Raw genomic sequence first — 19,581 nt, forward strand, 5'->3', positions numbered from 1 at the left:
TATGTTTTGAGCACTGAATAGGCTTCTAGTAGTTACTGATATGATGGCTTCTTACAGGTATTACTATGGAAAACCAACTTTGATTCTTTTGATTATAAAGAAGTTCTTAAACACAATTTTAGAAGAACACATATTGATGAACCTCCTCATCTTCTTGATATTTACCCGAGATCACCTCATCTCCATGACGAAAAACTTCAGTCAGTTGAGGTGAGTGCAATAAGTTATCTAATATAGGAAACCAGAAACTTTTGTAGAGACTGTCTGGCTTTTATAGTTAAATATGTTCTATGTATACCAGAGAGCTTTTTATTGTTATGTATAATACTTTGGGAGCAACCATAATTTATGAATCCACATTAAGTTTACTAGACTAGCTGATGCTGTCAGATTTATGCTGAAATTCCTTTCATGCTTCTAATATAAGTCTGATTTAGAAAAAACATAGATGATGATCTGGTTTGTGAAGTAACTTGGCAAGTGTTGCAGAAGGTATCTAAATCTGCATTGAGCTTTAGAATACTAATCAAAATACATCATTATAAACAGGACAAAGTGACATTATTACTGAAAGTCAAATATTTGATTGTAACAAGTTGTTCCTCTTTCCAAGACCATTAGGTATCATGAGAAGACCTTGATATCTATCTAAAAGTTTAGAAATACTTTATAGGTTAGTAGTGTGTTTTATGTCACTATGTAGTCTGATTTCATGATAACTTCATTCTTGAACTACATTACTGTCAAAGCATCTACTGGCATCCCTTGGAAGTATTGGACATTTGGGAACCAAAGTGAAATATCAAATATTCTGTTTCATTATCTGGAAAAATCCTGTTTGTCACATTGTCTAAAAGCAGATTGGTAAAAAGTACTATGCCTTCAATGAGGCCATTGTTTATGCTATACTTGTGACTGTCCTTGATACAACTGGCTAGTTTCTGCATGATGATTACCTGTACTTTTATCTCTTTTTTGATTTTGTCCAGGTGCCTCTTGTGTGGAAGAAGTGTCTCACAGATAAATCTTGGAACTTTTTGGTTGCTGTCATATACTGTCATAGGACTATAGAAATTCACCATTACCTGGTTGTGTTCATATAAAATGTAGATACTGCTGCCATGGCATTTGTTTCTTGCTCAGAGTTTTAAAACATTGACATTTGGGGATACTGAGCTTTTTTTTTGGTGGGCGGGTACGTATGCAATATAAATATATGCAATATGAATAGTATAAAGATGGCAAACACTTTGGTGGAGGAGGGGAACTCTGATAGAATTAATCAGTGAGATTTCTCATGTGCCTGGTTCTATTGTCATGTTGGATGTGGAGCTTTCTAATGCTTAGCTTTTTGGTCAGAACAAGAACAGGATGACTGCATGTATGACAAGCTTCATAAACAAGCTTCTGTGCTGGACTTTGATATTCATTGAAAGGTCAATGAATGAAGTTAAGTTTGCTGCTACCAACCTTCAGTATAGTTGGTCAGTGCCAGAACGAACTCTATCACAGCATTTGCCAGCAGATTTAAGCCACTCTTGCTGTATCAACAGTTTGCTTCAAGACCCTTTCAAATTGCACCCAGTTATAACGTGTGCTAAGTAAACAGTAGCTTATAGCTGCAGGGTTCGGTTGCTTTCTGTTCAGGTCAATGTTTCCAGACCTCTGCTGCTCAGATGCCTGGCAAAGATGTGAATGTACTCTAAAGCAATTTTTCAGGTTTTTTTTCCTATTCCTGATCCCAGGTAATTGAGAAGCTCTGAAAAAGCATTGATGAGTTCAGGCTAAAGTTAAACTAAGGCTAGGAAGGACCTCGTTGTCAATACTGAAAGGGCACATCAGGGAAATTTGATAGTTGAATGTCAAGAAATTATTTATCAGTTAGTTTTGACAGATTCACTTAACCTAATGTCTGCATTTATTCATAGGTGCTCCATAGTAGTGAAAGGGCTCTATGGCTTTGACATTTGTCATAGCAAAGTTTTGGGCTCTTTGTGGTTTATTTTCTGGCCTGATTTCAGGATTTTAGGAAGAGGGTTGTTGTGTTTAGTTTGCTATTAACATCACAGTTAGTGATGTTAATAGAAAACATCACAGTCAGTAGAATATCTTTCTCTCAAATAAACATGAAGTATATTATATTCTTTAAGACAAAACAGTGTCTGATAGTTCCACAAAATTCATATTATTGTAATGTACTATATTTTTATATATGTAAATTAAATATTATAGTAGTAGTGATTAGGATCTCTCCTACAGCTAATTTTCAGAATTAATGTAATAATACAGCAATTTAGACAAAGTTAAGGTGAAGTTACTAAGTTCTGTTTCTCCGTATGTCTTTTCCTGTTTTTTTAATTGCCTCTCCTGTCTACTAAGGGGATATTTGTTATGGTGAGGAAGAATAGACCTTACCAACTGGACAGAAACATAATTTATCCAGACAAAACTAGCATCAGGTTACTACCAGCAGTAATATACTTTAGTGGCACTAACTGTGCTTGAAATTTTTCGGTGTTCCATCATCTTAAATATTTCCTCTTGTAAATGAGAGAAAGCATCGTGTCTAGCCCCACTGTGCTATGCTGTACTCTGGATAAGAAAAAAAAATTTGTCCTTCTTTGGTTAAAATTTGTTATTTTTTTAATACCTCAACCTCTTTCTAAGGTTGAGGCAATAGACAGAATTTTGACATTAGACACTTCCACCACAATACCACCCTCATCTTTCAGTGGCTCATCATGTTTCTCATATATACGGGAAAGGAGGGATTGAATCACAGATGTGTCAGAATGAGCTTTTGGAGGTCATCTGTTCTTCTTGTTAATGGTACATAAAGTAAGCTGTGTCTAGTTAGAAGGCCTTGAAGAAAGATGGAGATTCCCCAGTCTTTTTGGGTTATCTGTTCCACTACAGTACAGCAATTGTAATGACACAGTTTTCCCTGGTATCTGCACCTCAGATAATATGCAGAACTGTTTCCTTTCTCTTTATTTTCTTCCTTTCTCTTCATATTTCTGTGAATGGGGTAAGATAATCGATCTTAACTAAACGGAAGTAACAGTTTTCTAAGAGACTTGGTAACATATGCAAGAATTACAAGCAGGCAGAAGAGGCAGTTCAGATATGGGATATTTAAAAGCATAGATGACCATTTAAGGTTTGCTACAAGACACTACAATGTTATCTAGACATTTGAGATGTGTTATAATGCATTACCCTGAGTTATACTTCGATGGTTTCTTTGGCTGGCATCAGAGACACAGTACAGTGTTTTCCCACATCACCTGTTGGAAATGCTGTTTTGAATAAAGCAGCTTGCATAAGGGCATTAAGAATTACAGGTATCACCTGGTGTCTTGCCTTCAGGATAGTGACAGAAACATGGAGCTAGTGTGTACTTTCACCTTTTCTCAAAACTTTTGGTTGTTCACTCTTCCAAGCTATACATGGAACTGTTAGTATTTAAGTCACCTTCCCTAGTTTTTTTTCTCTCTCTCTACATACCGTTTTTTTGACATATAATTAACTTTTACAAAAACTCCTCCTCCTCAGACCAGCAGTAGCCTGAATTTTAATGAAGTGTTGAATTTCCTGTTCTTGATTTATAAATCTTTACAACTCTTCTCCAACTGCACTGATCAATGTGATTTCTTGAATATTTGAGTAAGTAGAGATTTAATCCTTATAACTATTACAATTATTCAGACTATTTGGAAATGTAAGTAAATGACTTGTTCTCGGAAGGCACCTACTTTTTTTCTGTTGACCATAGAGGTAATCTTGGGTGACCAGCTCAAATATAGATGTCCAGCAGTATGTCTAAATTTAACTGAGATAAATCCCAGTCATTGTATCTCTTTGACATAAGGATCTTTTGGAGTTATTTGAAAACAGTATGTTTAAACAGTAATGCAGTTTTAGTGAAAAATACTAAAAAATCCATTCCACTAGGTGACAGTTCTATTTATGAATTTGTCATATTTGTACATAATTTACCTTTTATAATCTAGAGACCTCTATATATATATGGAAGGTAGAAAAAAGTTTCCTTTCAAAACATAGCTTTGAGATTTGAACAATATTAAGGTACACGGAGTTTATATCTTGAGCATAAACAGCTTCTGTTGATTTAGTTTTATCTTAAAATCTCCGGTGTAATTTCAGTTGTAAATATTTTCCTAGATGAAGGAAATCCAAATATACACTAGGTGGCAGTAGGAAAAAGAATATATGGCTCGCTTGGCTTGAGGGCTCCAGTCTAGAACAAAAACGGTGTTTAATGAAATTGAATGCTAATTTTCTCTTGGTATGTTTAGAGAGACTATTTCACATCACTTTCCTAGGAAATACTTTGTGTGAGAACTTCCTCTTTTAATTTTATTGACTTCATTTTTTGAATGCTTGGAAGGATTTATAGAAACCTTCCTTCAGATATATTTTCTTGTGCTATGGATCAAAATGTGATAATTGTATTATCATATTAAAAGATGATTATCTACTTATTATGTATCAGTCTACCAAGTAATTAAAGCATTTAAATTAAATTTAAATTAAATTTAAATTGAAAACCTTTAATACATGACAGTTCTCCCTACCTTGCTTTTTAGTGTTCTGGTTTTTCTGTCTTGTTTCTTAAAGTTAAATCTTTCCAAATATGTTTGGTAGGATTATTTTATAGCTTGTTAGGAAATGTCAAGTAATTTGAAACTTTCACGTTTAGAGTCATTCCATTATCTCATTAATTTTTAGTGCAATATTAAACACTAATATTTGTAAAAAGTGTTCATCTACAGCCTTCATGGTTTCGTGCTCATTTCCTTGGACACTTTTTAGATGCTCTGACTAGTTGCTTAATAGTTTTATATTTAATTTTTTCAAATATTGTTTATGATAGTTCCTGCACCCCTAGTCAGTGTTTGCAGTGCTCCTCATCGTCCCCTTATCTCTGATAAAGCAGTAAGCAGAACTATATGAAGAGGAACTTTCATTCCAAGTCCAGGATATGACACTTCCACATAAAGACCACATTTTCTTAACTTAGTAATACCATATATTTATTTAGCAACCTGTATCAAGAAAAGCATTTAATTCATTCTACAATATCTTCCATGTATATAAGAAGGAGATACCTCAAAGAGGATGTTTCAAGAGCTATTAGTAATAATACTACAGTAGCTCCTCCACATTAAAGTATTGATAAGTGGTAGGCACCTGTTATCCCTCTTCTGCAGAATCCAGCAGATGCATTGTCCTCTCTTCAGCACCCAAATGATTCATGTCAGAAAACTGCTTTAGTCTTAGCTGCTCGTAGTAGGATTGATACTCTGATAATGCATTAATTATATTTATTGCAGGACTGACTGAATGTCAGAAGCAAATGACCCTGGGCACTGAATAAATGTAAGCTCTTTGGGACAGTTGCCTGTTTAATCTCCATAGGCATGTCATGTATGGAGGGGAAGAAAGTAAAATTTGTGATTCCTCTCTTCTTTGCTTTAGCACTGATAAAGTGGTAATCAATACCATATTCAGAGGAGACTATGTTTGATCATATTTCTGTTGAGAAGATGCTTTCATTCTCCTTTATCCCTTTATTTCTTCCAAATCTATTTGAGAAAATTGGAAGAAAGCAGGACTTGATCCTAATATCTGTATATGAGGGAGAAGATCCTAATATCTACAAATGAGGGAGAATTTTAAGTATGCAGCTTGTGATGGCCCTGTAGCAGTATGGGTTTTCTTGATTGTCCCTGAGTCCCTGCTCATTCTTGATTGATGCAAATATAATCTGAAGACAGAAAAAAAGAGTTCATGAATGAAGAATACTTGTTGAAACTGAATGAAAGAAAAAGCTAGACAGAAAAGTGAACAAACTTAAAAACAGAATTAAGATCTCCCCTTAAGGAAGGCTTGTCATCTCTGATTTGTAAGTGCTGCAAAGTGTGAGAATCTCTCTCACCTTCAATAATCTGATAATATCTGTATTTAAATGTTTCTTTACCTTCTAGCTTACTAGTAAACTTTGTTTGTCTTCTTCCTCCACTTACACTTACTGAGGAATATCTTGCTTCTATTAATTTTAAGCTAAATTTCTGCGTGTAACTTACGGAAATCCAAATAAACTGAATGAAAAGTCTTCAGGCACTACAAGATGTTATTACCCTCCTTCCCTGGCTACTAATTCTGGATTTAAGATTGCGTTCTGGCTACTTAACAAACATGTCTCTGACCTAAGGGTCTGTATGCCAACATGTGGACCCTAGCATCAGGGATTCTAACTTATGGAAATAGCGCTGAAGCAGTTACTGAGGGAGCAGCTCTGGCTGAGACAGAATTTTGACAGTCTTCAGGTAAAATGATAGGATCTCCCTCTTGAAAAGGCAAAATAAAATGACCCTTGTATCTAAGAAACTTTCAGTGACTAAAATACAACCCTGTCACTAGGCCAGTGTGAGTTTTGAGGGTTTTGTTTATTTTTTTCCACTTTCAGTAGGTTGTTTGGAATTAATGCTCTTTCTGATAAGGCTACTGTTGGATAGCTGATAAAAAGTTGAAAAGAAAAAAGTCCATTTCTCATTATTACATTAGGCTTCTTGACAATTTTAAAGTCATCTAGTCTTTCTGTGAAATTTGCCAGTTTATAAAATAATGAGAATAGTACTTCTGTAAGTCATACTGTGAAGGCAAACATCTTAGGCTGTAATACACCTAGATAATATAATGGTAGGGAAAATAGCACAATTTTTTATAGGGAGGTTATTCTGATCCTTAGGTGAAACTGTAAGATAAATGAAAGCAGAAGCTTTCTCAGACTTCATATTATCTGATATTTTGTCAATGCTTCACTTTCAGGAAAGGACATTAGTAAAATATTGCTAAAGCTACAGAGTAAGTCCTATAACCAACAATAAGCAAGTAGTCCAACTGTGATATTAAAAGCAAAATTGCAGATGTTGTGATGAGATGTCTGATCAATCAGCCTCTGACATTGTCTCAGTATAAAACAGTTTTTCCTGTATTTTCAGTAAGAGTGTGATTTGTATTTGGGTAGTTAACTTATCAGAGATTTCAGTGTGATCTCCTACCTGGTTTCCACAACAGTGTTTTTCAAGTCATTTTGGCAGTCAAAGTGGGGACACAACAAGTAAGCGTGTCAACAGTCTGTTTGTTGTAGATGACTTGAGGAACCTGAATGTGAGAACTGACTGACCCGGATTGTTAACTGTGTGCTCACTTTTAATTTCATTCTTATTTCCCTTTTTCTGCTGATGCTGAAATAATAGCATAATTCATTTTCAACAGGTTGACCCTACATATGATGTAACTGATATGCAAACACCTGATCCACCTGTCATAGAGATTAGAACCTCTTCATCTTTCAGTACTCTGGTAAGTTGCTTTAAAAAAAAACCCAACATATGATATAGCTGTTATCAGAAATGTACTCTTTCTGTCCATATGAATAAAATATTTCTTTTAACAATTGTCGAGTGCTCAGAGCTCAGTATCCTAAATTCTCAACTTAAGCTTTCTGTCACAGTTCCCAAGCCTAACCAGAAGATGGTGTAATAGCAAAGCTTTCATGTTATACTGTAATTTTACCCCATATAGACAGAAATTCTATTTATAAGCCCATGCTAATTACATCTAAATATTACTGTTAAAATTTGTGGTTTATTCTCAAACACTTTTTGTAACTCTGTTTTTATCTGCAAATAATGGGAAATAACTGTCTCACTGATGCAATTCCAGAAGTGCTGCTTTAATCTTTTTCCTTTTAAGGCATTTAATTGTTCTCTAGGAGGAAAAAAAAGTAAGACATTTTAAGACAGAATTATATGATTAGAGCCTTCTAATGTTAGCTGTATGTATGACATTGGTATGGCACGTGGGAGGAAAGGAAGGCAATGTTTTAGCGGTGGTTTCGTAGGAGGAGAAATATGCTCTCCTGGTATGAAATCTAAAAGACACGCTGTTCTAGAATTAGGTTAAAAAGAGAATTTTTCTTTTAACTCTGAATCTGGACCTGTGAAGGTATAAACTGTATCTTAAGTAATTTTAGTTACCGTAAAAAGAGTTTGTGTGGTTGAAGGGTTAATACATATGAATAGGCAGCAGGTGTGGTTTCTGCTGTTCTGTTTTGTCATGAATGCTTTGTGAAAGGTATGTTGTGAAGGTACTATATAAAATTCTTTATGATACAGAGGTTGATGACAAACCTTTACTTCAAAACAAATAATCATATAATAATTTATATTTGAGAAGTGATAATTTAATGTATTTTAATTAGCATTTGTTTTGTTGTGTTTTCACAATGGACATGAGGTTCTTTAAGATAATGTATGTCAAAAGTAATTTGTAGACTTACAGACATCTAGTAGGCTTGACTGGTAGTGGATTGTGGTGCATATAATTTATTGACTACCTATCACTTTTAAATACTCTGTTCATTATTAACTGCTCATCACAGAATTCAAATGTATAGTTATTCTATAATTCTTTATTACATGACTATAAATCCATCAATTACTTAGTCTCCATTAATTCTTTTAATATGAAAGCAATTTACAAAACTTTGACCAGAACTCATTGTAGGAATACGTTGACCAAATAGATACATTGTTTTGACTGCTATCTATCTGGCTTTATAATCTTCATTATAAAAATGTTACTTCTAAATGCGTGCCTTTTGACTGTGTCAATAATCATTACCTTTTTTTTTTCCCAATATCTTAATCTACTGTTCATCATTGATTCTCACCTTTCTTCATTTCAACATCACCCTCTGCATCTTTTTCCATCTAGAAACATTTCTGAGTCTTTGTTACATGGACTGCAGCCTTAAAGACAACTGTCCTGTTCCACGCCACTATTGACACAAATTCAGGAATCATTTGCATGTTTTCCTTGTCACTAGTATCCTTCCTCTCCCATAGTCATTAACACTTTCTCCAACTTTGCCAACCTACCTGGTCCTCCCTGCTTTTTAATGCCAACTCATCTTTTAGTGTCATCTTTCTGTCCAATGTCTGTCTGCTGCATTACCAGTGTCTACTGTTTGTGGAATAATCACCTGTTTCTTAACCAGACCAGCCATCTAGACCTCTGTGTCTTGTTTCTAAAGGGTTCCGAATCTCAGTGACTTGGACCTTTTCATCTCAAGCTGGTTCAATTTTTCTTATGTATGGAGGCCCCATCTATAGAGGCTTGATATGTTCTTCATAAGAAACAAGGGGGAAGGACAGATGCTGGATTTCATCCAATCACACCTTCACTGTCAGATTTCCTCTTGATACAGTTTGTCCTCACTTGAATGATATAGCTTTTGTGCATTATTTGTGTATTTTTTTAATCCTTCTCTAACTTGAGGTTGCCAGACAGTAGTCTAATTCATCATCTTCCCTAATTCATGCCTCTCTCTGATTTCAACCCCAGTGGGTTGCTCTTTTTCTACTGATTATCAAAGGCAATCATTCTGCAGGGTTTTTTTTCCCAGCAAACATGCCAAGACCCATTTTAAAGCTGTTTATGGCTTTTTGGTCCTACTTCTACTAGAAGAACACTGTTCAAATGACTAAAAGCCTTTGATCAGGTTGACAGGTTAATTTATAAATGTTCTGTCTATACCTACTTATTCTTTTTGAAGTGTTTTGCTCTAGCTTAAGGAGTTCTTTTGCTCTTCTGATATTTGCAGTGAGAAAAAGGCACTCTACACTTAGATATCTTTAGGGGTTCTTGTTCAATGTATTTATCATGCATGTAATGCAGCAGGATTTTAAAAATAAATTAGCAAGTCTCTAGACCACTGGAAGTAGCTAATCAACATACTTAATTTTTCTACTGAAGAAGAGAGAGACAATCTTTATTAGATCATAGTCTCGAAGTATTTAAAGACTCCCAGTTTCTCTTGAACAAGTAACGACATTGAAGCTTTTGTAAGTTCTTTGTTGAGCTCCCCGAGATGTCTTCAGGAAGATTGGAAGCCTATGCAAAACCTTGCAATGTTTCATTGAATAGCTATCAAAATTTCTGCCAGTAAGCAGGCAAATGTCCATACGTCTCAATCCAGGAAATAAGAGAAAGTGCTCTTCTTATTGAGAATCTTTTCTTCAGCTGGAATTATGTCCTGTCCTACCGCTTTATGGGAAATATGCTATTACTTCCCCTAAGATGACTTGTGACAGAGCAAAAAGGTATTACTTTTCTTCCCTTCAGTAAGGATTTATTAATGAAAATGATAGAGTAGTATAGATTGAGAGGGATGCCTGGAGTCCTTTCATCTAACCTTTCCCTTAAAGCAAGGCCAACTTGGATCAAGTTCTTAAAAACCTTGTCCGGTTCATATGTTAATAATGTGCAAGAATGGAGATTCCACCATCTTTCTGGGCAGCTTGCTCTAGTGTTTGATTGATGACAATATTTTTTTTTCATAATATATAGCTAGAATATCCTATTTTCCAACATGTCTGTTACCTGTAATTCACAGTGGTCCTCTAATAAGTATCTATATCTGTCTTCTTTCTATCCACCCATTAGATATTTGGGATGGCAGGAAGATCTCCATGTATCCTTTCTTCCTTGAGGTTGAACAAACCTGGTTATCTGCCTCTGCTTGTATATCGTGTGTTCCAGCCCCTTCACCATCTTGTTCACCCTCCACTGGACTTGCTCCAGGATGACAATGTCTATCTGGGATGAAGAAGACCGAAACAGGACACACAACTCCATACATTTAAGGTGCAGTGAAGTATCGCTGTCATCTATTCTTTACAATAGTCCGCCTGGAGAAGACTTGTAAAACAAGTATTTAAAAATTTAACACTTTTGATTCTTTATTATGAATTTAAAATATATGTTTAGATATTTTCTTAGCAGTCCATTTATATTTTTGAGCTGTAGCTGTATGAAGAAATTACTGGTATTATCTCTTCCTCCCACTCCTCCTCCTCTTTTTAAGGAATTTTAATTTCTTGCTTCATCAAAACCAACAATTCATCACAGCTTCCCCACTTGATATGCCTGCTTACATGTTTTTTTAAATTTAGTTGTATTTTCTTGCTTCAAAGATTAAACTAAGATATGCAGATACGAATGTTCTCATAGAGATTTTGCTAGAAAACAATTAAATTATTGAACTACCTGAATTGTAAACAGCTTATATTTTCAGCTTGTGTTCTAGATTAGTTCTAAGGCCAAATCTTTCTGAACATGATGAAAAAACCTTTTTTCATCTCAGATTTACACTGATGCAAATGCCTTTTTAAACTTAGTGAAGGGAATGTGGTCGTTGTGTCAGTGGAAAAACTTCAGTGTGATCTTCATATGGAGTTGCTTTCTTTTGGGCTACAATTACAAAAGCATTAAGAACCTCCTGTATATTATTATGGTTAGGAAATAGCTTTGAATTTGATGATTCAATTATTCACTTCTCCTGTGTATTCCTGAAACCAGTGTAAAAATGAGCCATGGATGCTTAGGTAACTAGTATTTGTGCAATGCCCTGACTTCTCCTATGGTAAGACTCTTAATATGTTGCAGTTACTAGAAATCATGTGTATTCTAGCCTTTTGCACTCTGAAAATGTTCACTGAACTGGAGTCAAGGTTTGGGGGCTGGGGGTGGTGTTTCTTTCTCCTTTCTGTTTCATTGAAGACTGAAAGCATTACTGTCTCTCTCCCACCCCTTCTTTGTGTTTCAAGCAACTTAAGCTTAATTTCTGAGCCATTGAAAAGGAAAAATTGGAAGTTTTCTTTCCCTTTGGGGCTGTTTCCTCCTCCAATTTTAGTTTTAGTCTTGAGGGAGTTTGGGTTTTTTCAATTCTGTAAGGCAATACATTGGTAACCTCCAGTCCCTGATAAGCTGTTGGGAACAAGGGAAAGTTGATGGTGTCTCTGTAGTTTTTACTGACAGCAGCAGGAAGTCACTGTAGAGGCTCTTTAATGTTCCATCCCCTGACCTTGATCATGTAAACAGGATTTGGAGGAAGCAAAGCAATGTACTGTAATCTGGAAGTCAGAATGTCTGCGCTGGCTGGGAGATGTTTGCTGTTCTTTCTCTTCCAGTGCTATTTAACACTGAAAACATGACATGCTTATTTTTTGTTTACAGTACAACTTCTACAAAGTTAAGACTGGATTAATTACTGAGTGAAGAAAGATAAGGATTGTTTCTGTTTGGATCAAAAAGAACATACCAAATTTTAGAATAAAAGATTTATATATACTGTATTTGTAGTAGGTGTCTTGATGCAAAAAGTAGAAGTATCTGTACTCTCCATTTGTCCTGTACATGTTGCTTTTGCAGTATATATTTCCAGGTTTAGTGTTTTTTTGACACACTGTTCTCTGTGTTTATTTTAAATACAGAACCCCACAACCTAAAAGATACCCTCTATATTTGGAAAGACAGCAATTATCAATGCAAAATTTGCATCTATTCTTCCATTTCTGTATACATGAAGACTTAGTTAACTGTTCTGCCTCATGGAAACTTACTTTGAAAAGATCTTGGAGTAATGTCTCTTCCTTGCATGACTTATTGCATGACTTATTGCATGTCTCTTCCTTGCATGACAACTCCAGAATCCTGTAGGAGAGGATGACAATAGAAATTATATTTTAAATGCTATTTTTTAAAAGCTAAAAATGCTGAATATTCTCCTTATTATACAATGTCAAATTTATTCTGATTTACATCCTTTCCTGGCTTCAGACTTACATGGAAATAAACACCAACTGTCTTCAGTGAGATTAAGAGGAGGAGAAAAGGAAGAAAGGAAATAATAGCAATTTTATGCATAAATCGTCTCCTCCCAAATCCAGTTCAGAAGGGAACAGCCAGTAGAACAAAACCCATATGTCACTTCACAGTGCAGAGTAGATGCCTTTACTACTTGCTATAGTTCATCCGAAAGCCCAACAGCTTTCTGTAGTCCATGGATATCAAGTTTTCTTGGGACCTCAGACATTTAACCTTTCACGTAAACTCTGATAGTTGCATAATATTCATACATTTTTCTCTACATAAGAAAAATTCCAGCACTGTTCCCTTTGAAAGGGTGACTGGAATCATTCCCATTGAAGAAAAAGAGAAATGTCCTGGTTTTGTTCCTTATCCAGAACTCAATTGCCAATTAGAATGAGCTCTGCATTGAGGATTGATCCCAGCGGCAAAGGGGCTTTGATAAAAATTGACAGTTCCCAGCCTCTTCCATCACCTTACGTTCCTTGCTCCCAGAGAAAGAAATAAGAAAGGCCACTACCTTAATAGCTGTGGATTTTTTTCATATGCTGCCATTCTTCTGGTTACCGGTAAATCTATATTTGAACAAACTGTCACCTCCCTGAACTCCCAATCACAAAACAGAATGAAATTTGGAGAAACAGGATCTTTTCACACTGTTTCCTAAGTTTTGAGGTCAAGTGGTCTGCACCTTCTCCATAGATGAGCATACCAGAAAACTCTCAAACCAGCTCTGAATCTTTCATTTGAAGTCTTATACAAACATAGAATAAATACTGTAAATAGAGGAACTCAGAAGTATTTGGTGCAGCAGAATAAAAATAAGAATTGTGCTTTTGTGTCTTTCCAAATGAATCTTTCTCTCTGTCCCATCTTGCTTTTAGACAGGCAATTTTTAGTGTCATCTTGGCTTACAGCACACTCTAGACAGACCTTTCTACTCTTTGCGTGCTACGCAGGTACAGTGTGTGGGACTGGTGGGGGAGGATAGGCTGCCTGCTCCCCACAGCTGTGCAGCTGAACATGTTCAGCTGCTCTCAGGGAAGAGAAGTCTCCCATTCCTCCCAAAGGCTACACCTAATCCGTCTGGAACAACCATGAGGCAGTAGAGACAGCTCAGCTTTATCTGTTGCCCAGCAAAGAGCCTTCCAAAAAAGGTATGGTGTATGTGAACAAAATGACTCATCTTCTGTCATAAGTGCCAAAAAGACGAAGTGTTTTGTATGTTGAACAGTGAACTTCTGAACTTGCATTTTGAGCCACTGTAGAGGCACAGGCATTTTTAAAAAGATTTGTTTACTTAATCTTAAAAGCAATCTTTGATACCACTAACATCAAATAAAGCTTAAAGATCAAATACTTGAAGGTGAACTCAACATACGTAATAAAAGAGGAGCATGATCCAAATGGTCCTTGCATTTTGCAGTGATGCTATTCCAACACAGCATGTAATTGCTGGTTTACAAGGAGAGAGCAGGAAATATGTTGTGCCTCTACATAATTAACTAATAATACATATCCTGATGTTCCTTAATAGGCTTCATTATATTCTCTGAGTGAACTGGAGCTTGAGAGAAAGTCAAGTTTTCGTTGGAGACTGAATTCTGAATTTGGGCACTAGAGAGTGCAAGAATATTTCCTATACTATTTTTAGCCTGCTTTCTTGATGAAATGTACCTTATAAGATTGTACTGGTTTTTTGTATGTCACTGTTCTGTCTCTCTAATAATTTTAGAATCAAATAGTTGCTGGATTGGTTTTTTAATGAACTTTGGAAATAAGCAGTTAGAATAATATATTATCGCTGTAACTTAAGAAAAAGCCAGTGGAATGTGACCCTGAATTCGGTGATACTGGAATAGGCATGGACTAGCTACTGGTGACCCTCCCTGTAAAAATGTCACAGCGCATACGGAGACAGCTTAGGTTGCTATAGAACAGGAAGTTGAGGAGAGGAACCTAACAGGAAAAAATTACACACACACACACACAGTTTTTGTGAGGTAACTGCCTTTTCAGAGCTTGCAAAATTTTACTTCATATAGGATCTTACTCATGACAACAGTGCAGTGCTTCAGGAATGCTTTTCAGATTGATCCATGTCTGTATATTGTTCTTTTAGTACATTAGCACATTTCTGGGAACTAAAGAGATGGAAGTTTCAGGTGTTATTTCTCTTTCAGTTTCCTGAGATACTTTATGTGTACATTCTGACCTTGTCTGCTCAAGCAGTGTTCTCCTCCGACTGGAAATCTAAGCTGTATTCGTGGTTCTCACAGCTGATTCTGCGGCATGCAGAAAATGCCCAACAGCTATCAGCCCACACATCCAATAACAACTGGTTCCTTCCTCTTCCTGGGGAAGAGTAACATCCTCTGAGAAGAAGTGTCCCCTGAGGAATGCAGGAACAGCAACAAGCCTTTCACACAGGAAATTACTACTCTAGCACTTGTGAAAAAGCGTTTCTGTCACTTGGATTGTCAGTCTGTAACAAGTTTCCTGCTGACCAAGATGATGATTTAGTACTGATCTAAATGCCATTTTTGAGTCATTTAGCATAATGGAAGTTAATGAAATAATTCAGTAGCTCTGTTACCCTGTAAGCACCTGTTTTAATTTTTTTTCATGCAGTAACACAAGTTAAGTTTTGAACTTTTAGTGTTCATAGGACTTTAATAATTCCAAGATTGCACATTTTGTATTACTAAGAAACAAGGTAATGCTTAGTTTAGTTCATAATGCATGACTTTTTTAGAGAAGGTTCAAGGTTTTATTTTTCTTTATAATAAAGAAATAAAGCATAGTAAAGCTGAGCTACAGATGAAGTATGTCAGAAAACAAGATATTAAAGCTAAACTACTGCCCTTGAATTATCCTTTGTTCTTAAATGCTGCTGGAGTCTAAGTTGAGCACAGCATGCTTGCAACTATGTGGTAGAAACTTGACTATAAAATGAAATTTATATATATGTAAAACCCATGTGTTATTCAAAATTATTAATGCAAGTTTTTTACAAAAACAAGCACTTTAATACTGGTTAAATATTTTCTTATTTTTTCCTAAATGACAATGCTTGAACAAGTGCTAGCAGATTCTGTTTATCACTTAGAGTACAGTAATATCTAAACCCAGAGGGTGCTTTCTGCCTAAAAGCTTGTTTGAGTGTTTTCCAAATATATCAGTTGTTCCAATACAACACGTCTCTCTTTGAAGCCATGCTGCATTACAATCTAGTTTGCAGTAAGAAAGGTAGTTACTTGCTTGATGTGAGATAATGGAAACACTGAGTCAGATTCAAAAATTACATAGGACTGAGAGACTGAGACTTTTCAAATAAAATTCAGCAACAAGGGCAAAAATGTTCCTTCATCAGATAGGTGTTTGATATAGAAAAACTCTAGAAGTATGTTGGCTTGCATCTTCCATGAAAACACTTTTGGGGTCAGAAATTAAGTAGGACAATGCTAAAGTCATTTTAACTTAACAACTGTATTTGGTTAATTCCATCCAAGTCAATTCCCTGGTCTGCTCAGCTATCTGAACATGAATATGCGCACAAAGGAAATAATGAGAAAAAATTATTTAGAGATTAAGGAGAAGATTAGCGCTGGCTGTAACCCGACCGAATTGGATGATGTCTGTGGAGCCACGTATCCGGCGTGATTGTGCAGTAACACATACAGGTGCGTTACAGGCTTGACACAGCTGAACATCATCTTCCTTAAGATGCAATGGAAAAAATATGAACAAATGAGGTGGTAGTAATGACTTCCTTTTGTTCAGGCAGTAGTTGTGTTGTATTCAGTTTTGAGTTTTTTCAGCCTAGGAGGATTCAGCTTGCTTTCTTCTGTCTGCATGGCTGTAACCTTAACAGCAGGTATCAGAGGCAGAGGCTGAATGGAGGCAGCTCCATTCTTTTGCATGAATTAGAAGCATTGTAAAGTAAAAATTGAAAGTATATGACATCAGAGGAAAGCAAATGAGAAACAGTCTATGGTTAGTGCTTAGGGTCTTCTGGAAGAGACACTGAATTCTATTGCCCTTATGCATTTTGCAATAAATAGCATTTGGGGAAAAAGAAAGAAGAGAAGCTCTCTGACACCACCAGTGAAGATACATGGCATTACTGTTCTGAAAAGCTGGTTGGTTGATTTGGATTTTGTTCTTTTTTTCTCTGTATGCCCTCACAGTATGGTACTCTGGTTGTAGCAGTTTGGGTTGGTGTGAAGAAGGGAGGTAGGGATAGAGAGATGCTATCTTCTGGCATGTTCTAGCTGCATGGAGATTGTACTTCCTGAGCGCCAAGATGCAAGTTCCACACTGCATGTCAGATACTTCACCCAAAGGCATAGTGGTGCAACTCCAAGTTAACTATTGCGTATTATTTGTAAAGAAATACAAATCTTACCATGGAGATTTAAAAGAATTATTTTATTCTTAACCAGTTCTAAGATAAACCAACATCAAATGTTCCTCACTGAAAAGATTACTCTTCCAAGACATGTTTCATTCTTATAGGTGTTTCCTCATTTCTTACATAACTCACAGGACAGGAATTCGGTGTCCATACTTGCAATTTTTACTAGTGTAGTGGAACAGTTCAGTACTATTTGCTTAGTAGTTTCAGCTAGTTGCATATAAGAAGGTACTGTAATTCTTCACTCAATAACCTGATCACATCAAAGTTTTATCATTTTGCTCAGTTATATATTATGTAATTGCAGATATTTTCAACACCTCTGCTTTTTATAGCGTGTTACTCTGTAGTGTCTTCTTCTCTGATGTCTTCTATGAGTACATCAGGTTGCATTTTGACAGCTGAATGAAGTCAGATTGCCAAGTAACCCTGACTGTGTCAGTGGTTTTCAGGATGCCTTTTTGTGTTGCCTGTAAACTTGATTTTCCAGATTGCTGATATGTTTTCTATGGCACTAAAACAAGACCAGATATCAGTGGAATCACTAAAGCCAGCATAATTCTGCAGTTAGTTTCTGATTTAACTATTTTTAAAGAAACACTAGCTAGATAATTGACTTCATACTACATTAAAACCTAAGATGTGTTAACAAAATTATAGCATGCATATTATGGATTTAAAAAAAAAAGGTACTTTTTTCAGAAACAGTTTTCTAAATATTTCACTAGAGAGGTCTTCAGTTTGACAGACAATTTCTTTTTATTTTTTTTTCCTCGAACCATACTGACTTGTTCGACATTAGGCCTTAAATACTTGCTATATGTGTCCCAAATCAACTTTTCAGGTTTTTTTCCCTGACACAGTTCTCAACGTGACTCTGACCTGTGACCACACAATTATCCTGTTTATCCTTTCTGATTACTGATGGAATTTCAGCTTCCCCACTACCCTGGTATTTTCTCCATTTTTACAGGATGTATTAAAAATCAGTATCATTACCTGACTTGTTATTTCAAAGCCATTGAGTTCAAACTGCGTAATCCAGGATATAAAAGTATTTACATACAGTGTAAATTGTTTAATAGTATTTTTCTACAGTTGGAATAGAAAGTACTTTGCCAGAAATACAATTGCAACATTTATTATCTTCTGAAATGGAAGATAAAAATACTTCATTAACCACTGTAAAAAAATTATGCATGTTTCTTTAATGCCTCTAGCTAATAAGTATGCCATTGTTGGGGCTTCTTTTGTTTCTGGTATTTGTAAAGTACAAAAAATCCTTGAGTTATAGAAATTGTGTTTACCTTGCTTCCTATAAATCTGTTTCATAGCTGACTGTAAGGTTTTATTTGAAACTTTTCTCTGACTTTGAAGTAATTATAAGTTCTATTTCTCTCATGCAATCTCTGGTCTCCAATAGCGTGCAAACTTACGCCAGAGCCTTTCTCCCCGTGGCGTTACTTACTGATTTCTCTCCTTTAGCCAGCAGTCTGTTCTCGGGGACCTTATGTGAAATCAGCTCCCTCTAGGATTTCTCTTCCTCCACCAGACCCTCTTACATCTGCAACAAGTTCAAAACCTGTAAGTGAGGTCTGGGGACAAGCAGACAGAAATGATAGCCTCAGCATTGTTTCCTTAAGAAAGTGAGCTAAAATGTCCTTTTTATTGCTCCTAATTCTAAGGACTATGGAGTTTTTGCTAAGACCTTCAATTATCCAAACCAGCTGTGTTTCATCACTTCTAATTTATGGTCATTTGTATTATTCTACCTTTTACAGTTGAAAAAGCAACAGTAGATTTTATCTGTGAAGTCTCTAAATCCCCAACAGGAATTTGACATTTAGGACTGGAATGCCAGCTGTTGATCTGGGATTATAGTGCCAACTGCTTCCGTTTTACTGTCGTTTTCACATCAAGTATGGAGTGCAGCACTGCGTCAGGTTGTATATTCTTCCATATCCCACTGAGTGTGGCATCTCCACATCTTGTCTAGACCACTGTCTCTCACCACTGATACTGTACAGTTGATCATTTGTCATTTAGCTCTTCTGTGCTGTTGTAAGTACAGTCAGCCTTAGTGAAATGAATTGACAAAGGGGACGTAACAGTATGATATTCTGTTTTATAGGTCTTTTAGCATAGCTGGGTTTATATTTCTTACCTGTACCCTAGCGGATAGTACTTAATGCAGTGTTTCGTTAATGACTTCATTAAACTTTAGTGAAGTATTTATTATTTATATCCGTACATATCTTTCTTTCAATTCGGTTATATCTCTTATCCAACCATAACCCATGCAACCAAGCTCTTTAGAGAAACGTGCTTTTCTTTCCAACAAAGTGCCCTGTGGGCATGAGCACAGGGGTGCACAAGCATATTTTGAAATCTTAGCTGCCGTCCTTAGCAGGAGTATCTTA

General features: G+C 35.9%; 1 protein-coding gene across 2 annotated transcripts in view; it reads left to right on the forward strand.

Annotated features, from left to right (window-relative positions):
* Positions 1–19,581, forward strand: part of POC1B (POC1 centriolar protein B) — a 50,809-nt gene that overhangs the window by 17,232 nt on the left and 13,996 nt on the right. Inside the window, exons 8-10 of one of the 2 annotated variants that reach the window (XM_027659319.1) lie at positions 58–210; positions 7,306–7,392; positions 10,540–10,740. In XM_027659319.1, the coding sequence (XP_027515120.1) occupies positions 58–210; positions 7,306–7,392; positions 10,540–10,701 (402 nt within the window). In that variant the 3' untranslated portion in view covers positions 10,702–10,740. The remainder of the gene's footprint in view (positions 1–57; positions 211–7,305; positions 7,393–10,539; positions 10,741–19,581) is intronic. The other variant, XM_027659311.1, reaches the window with a different exon arrangement.

Source organism: Corapipo altera, unplaced genomic scaffold, assembly GCF_003945725.1.
Source record: "Corapipo altera isolate COAL_440 unplaced genomic scaffold, ASM394572v1 1, whole genome shotgun sequence".
Lineage (NCBI taxonomy): Eukaryota > Metazoa > Chordata > Aves > Passeriformes > Pipridae > Corapipo > Corapipo altera.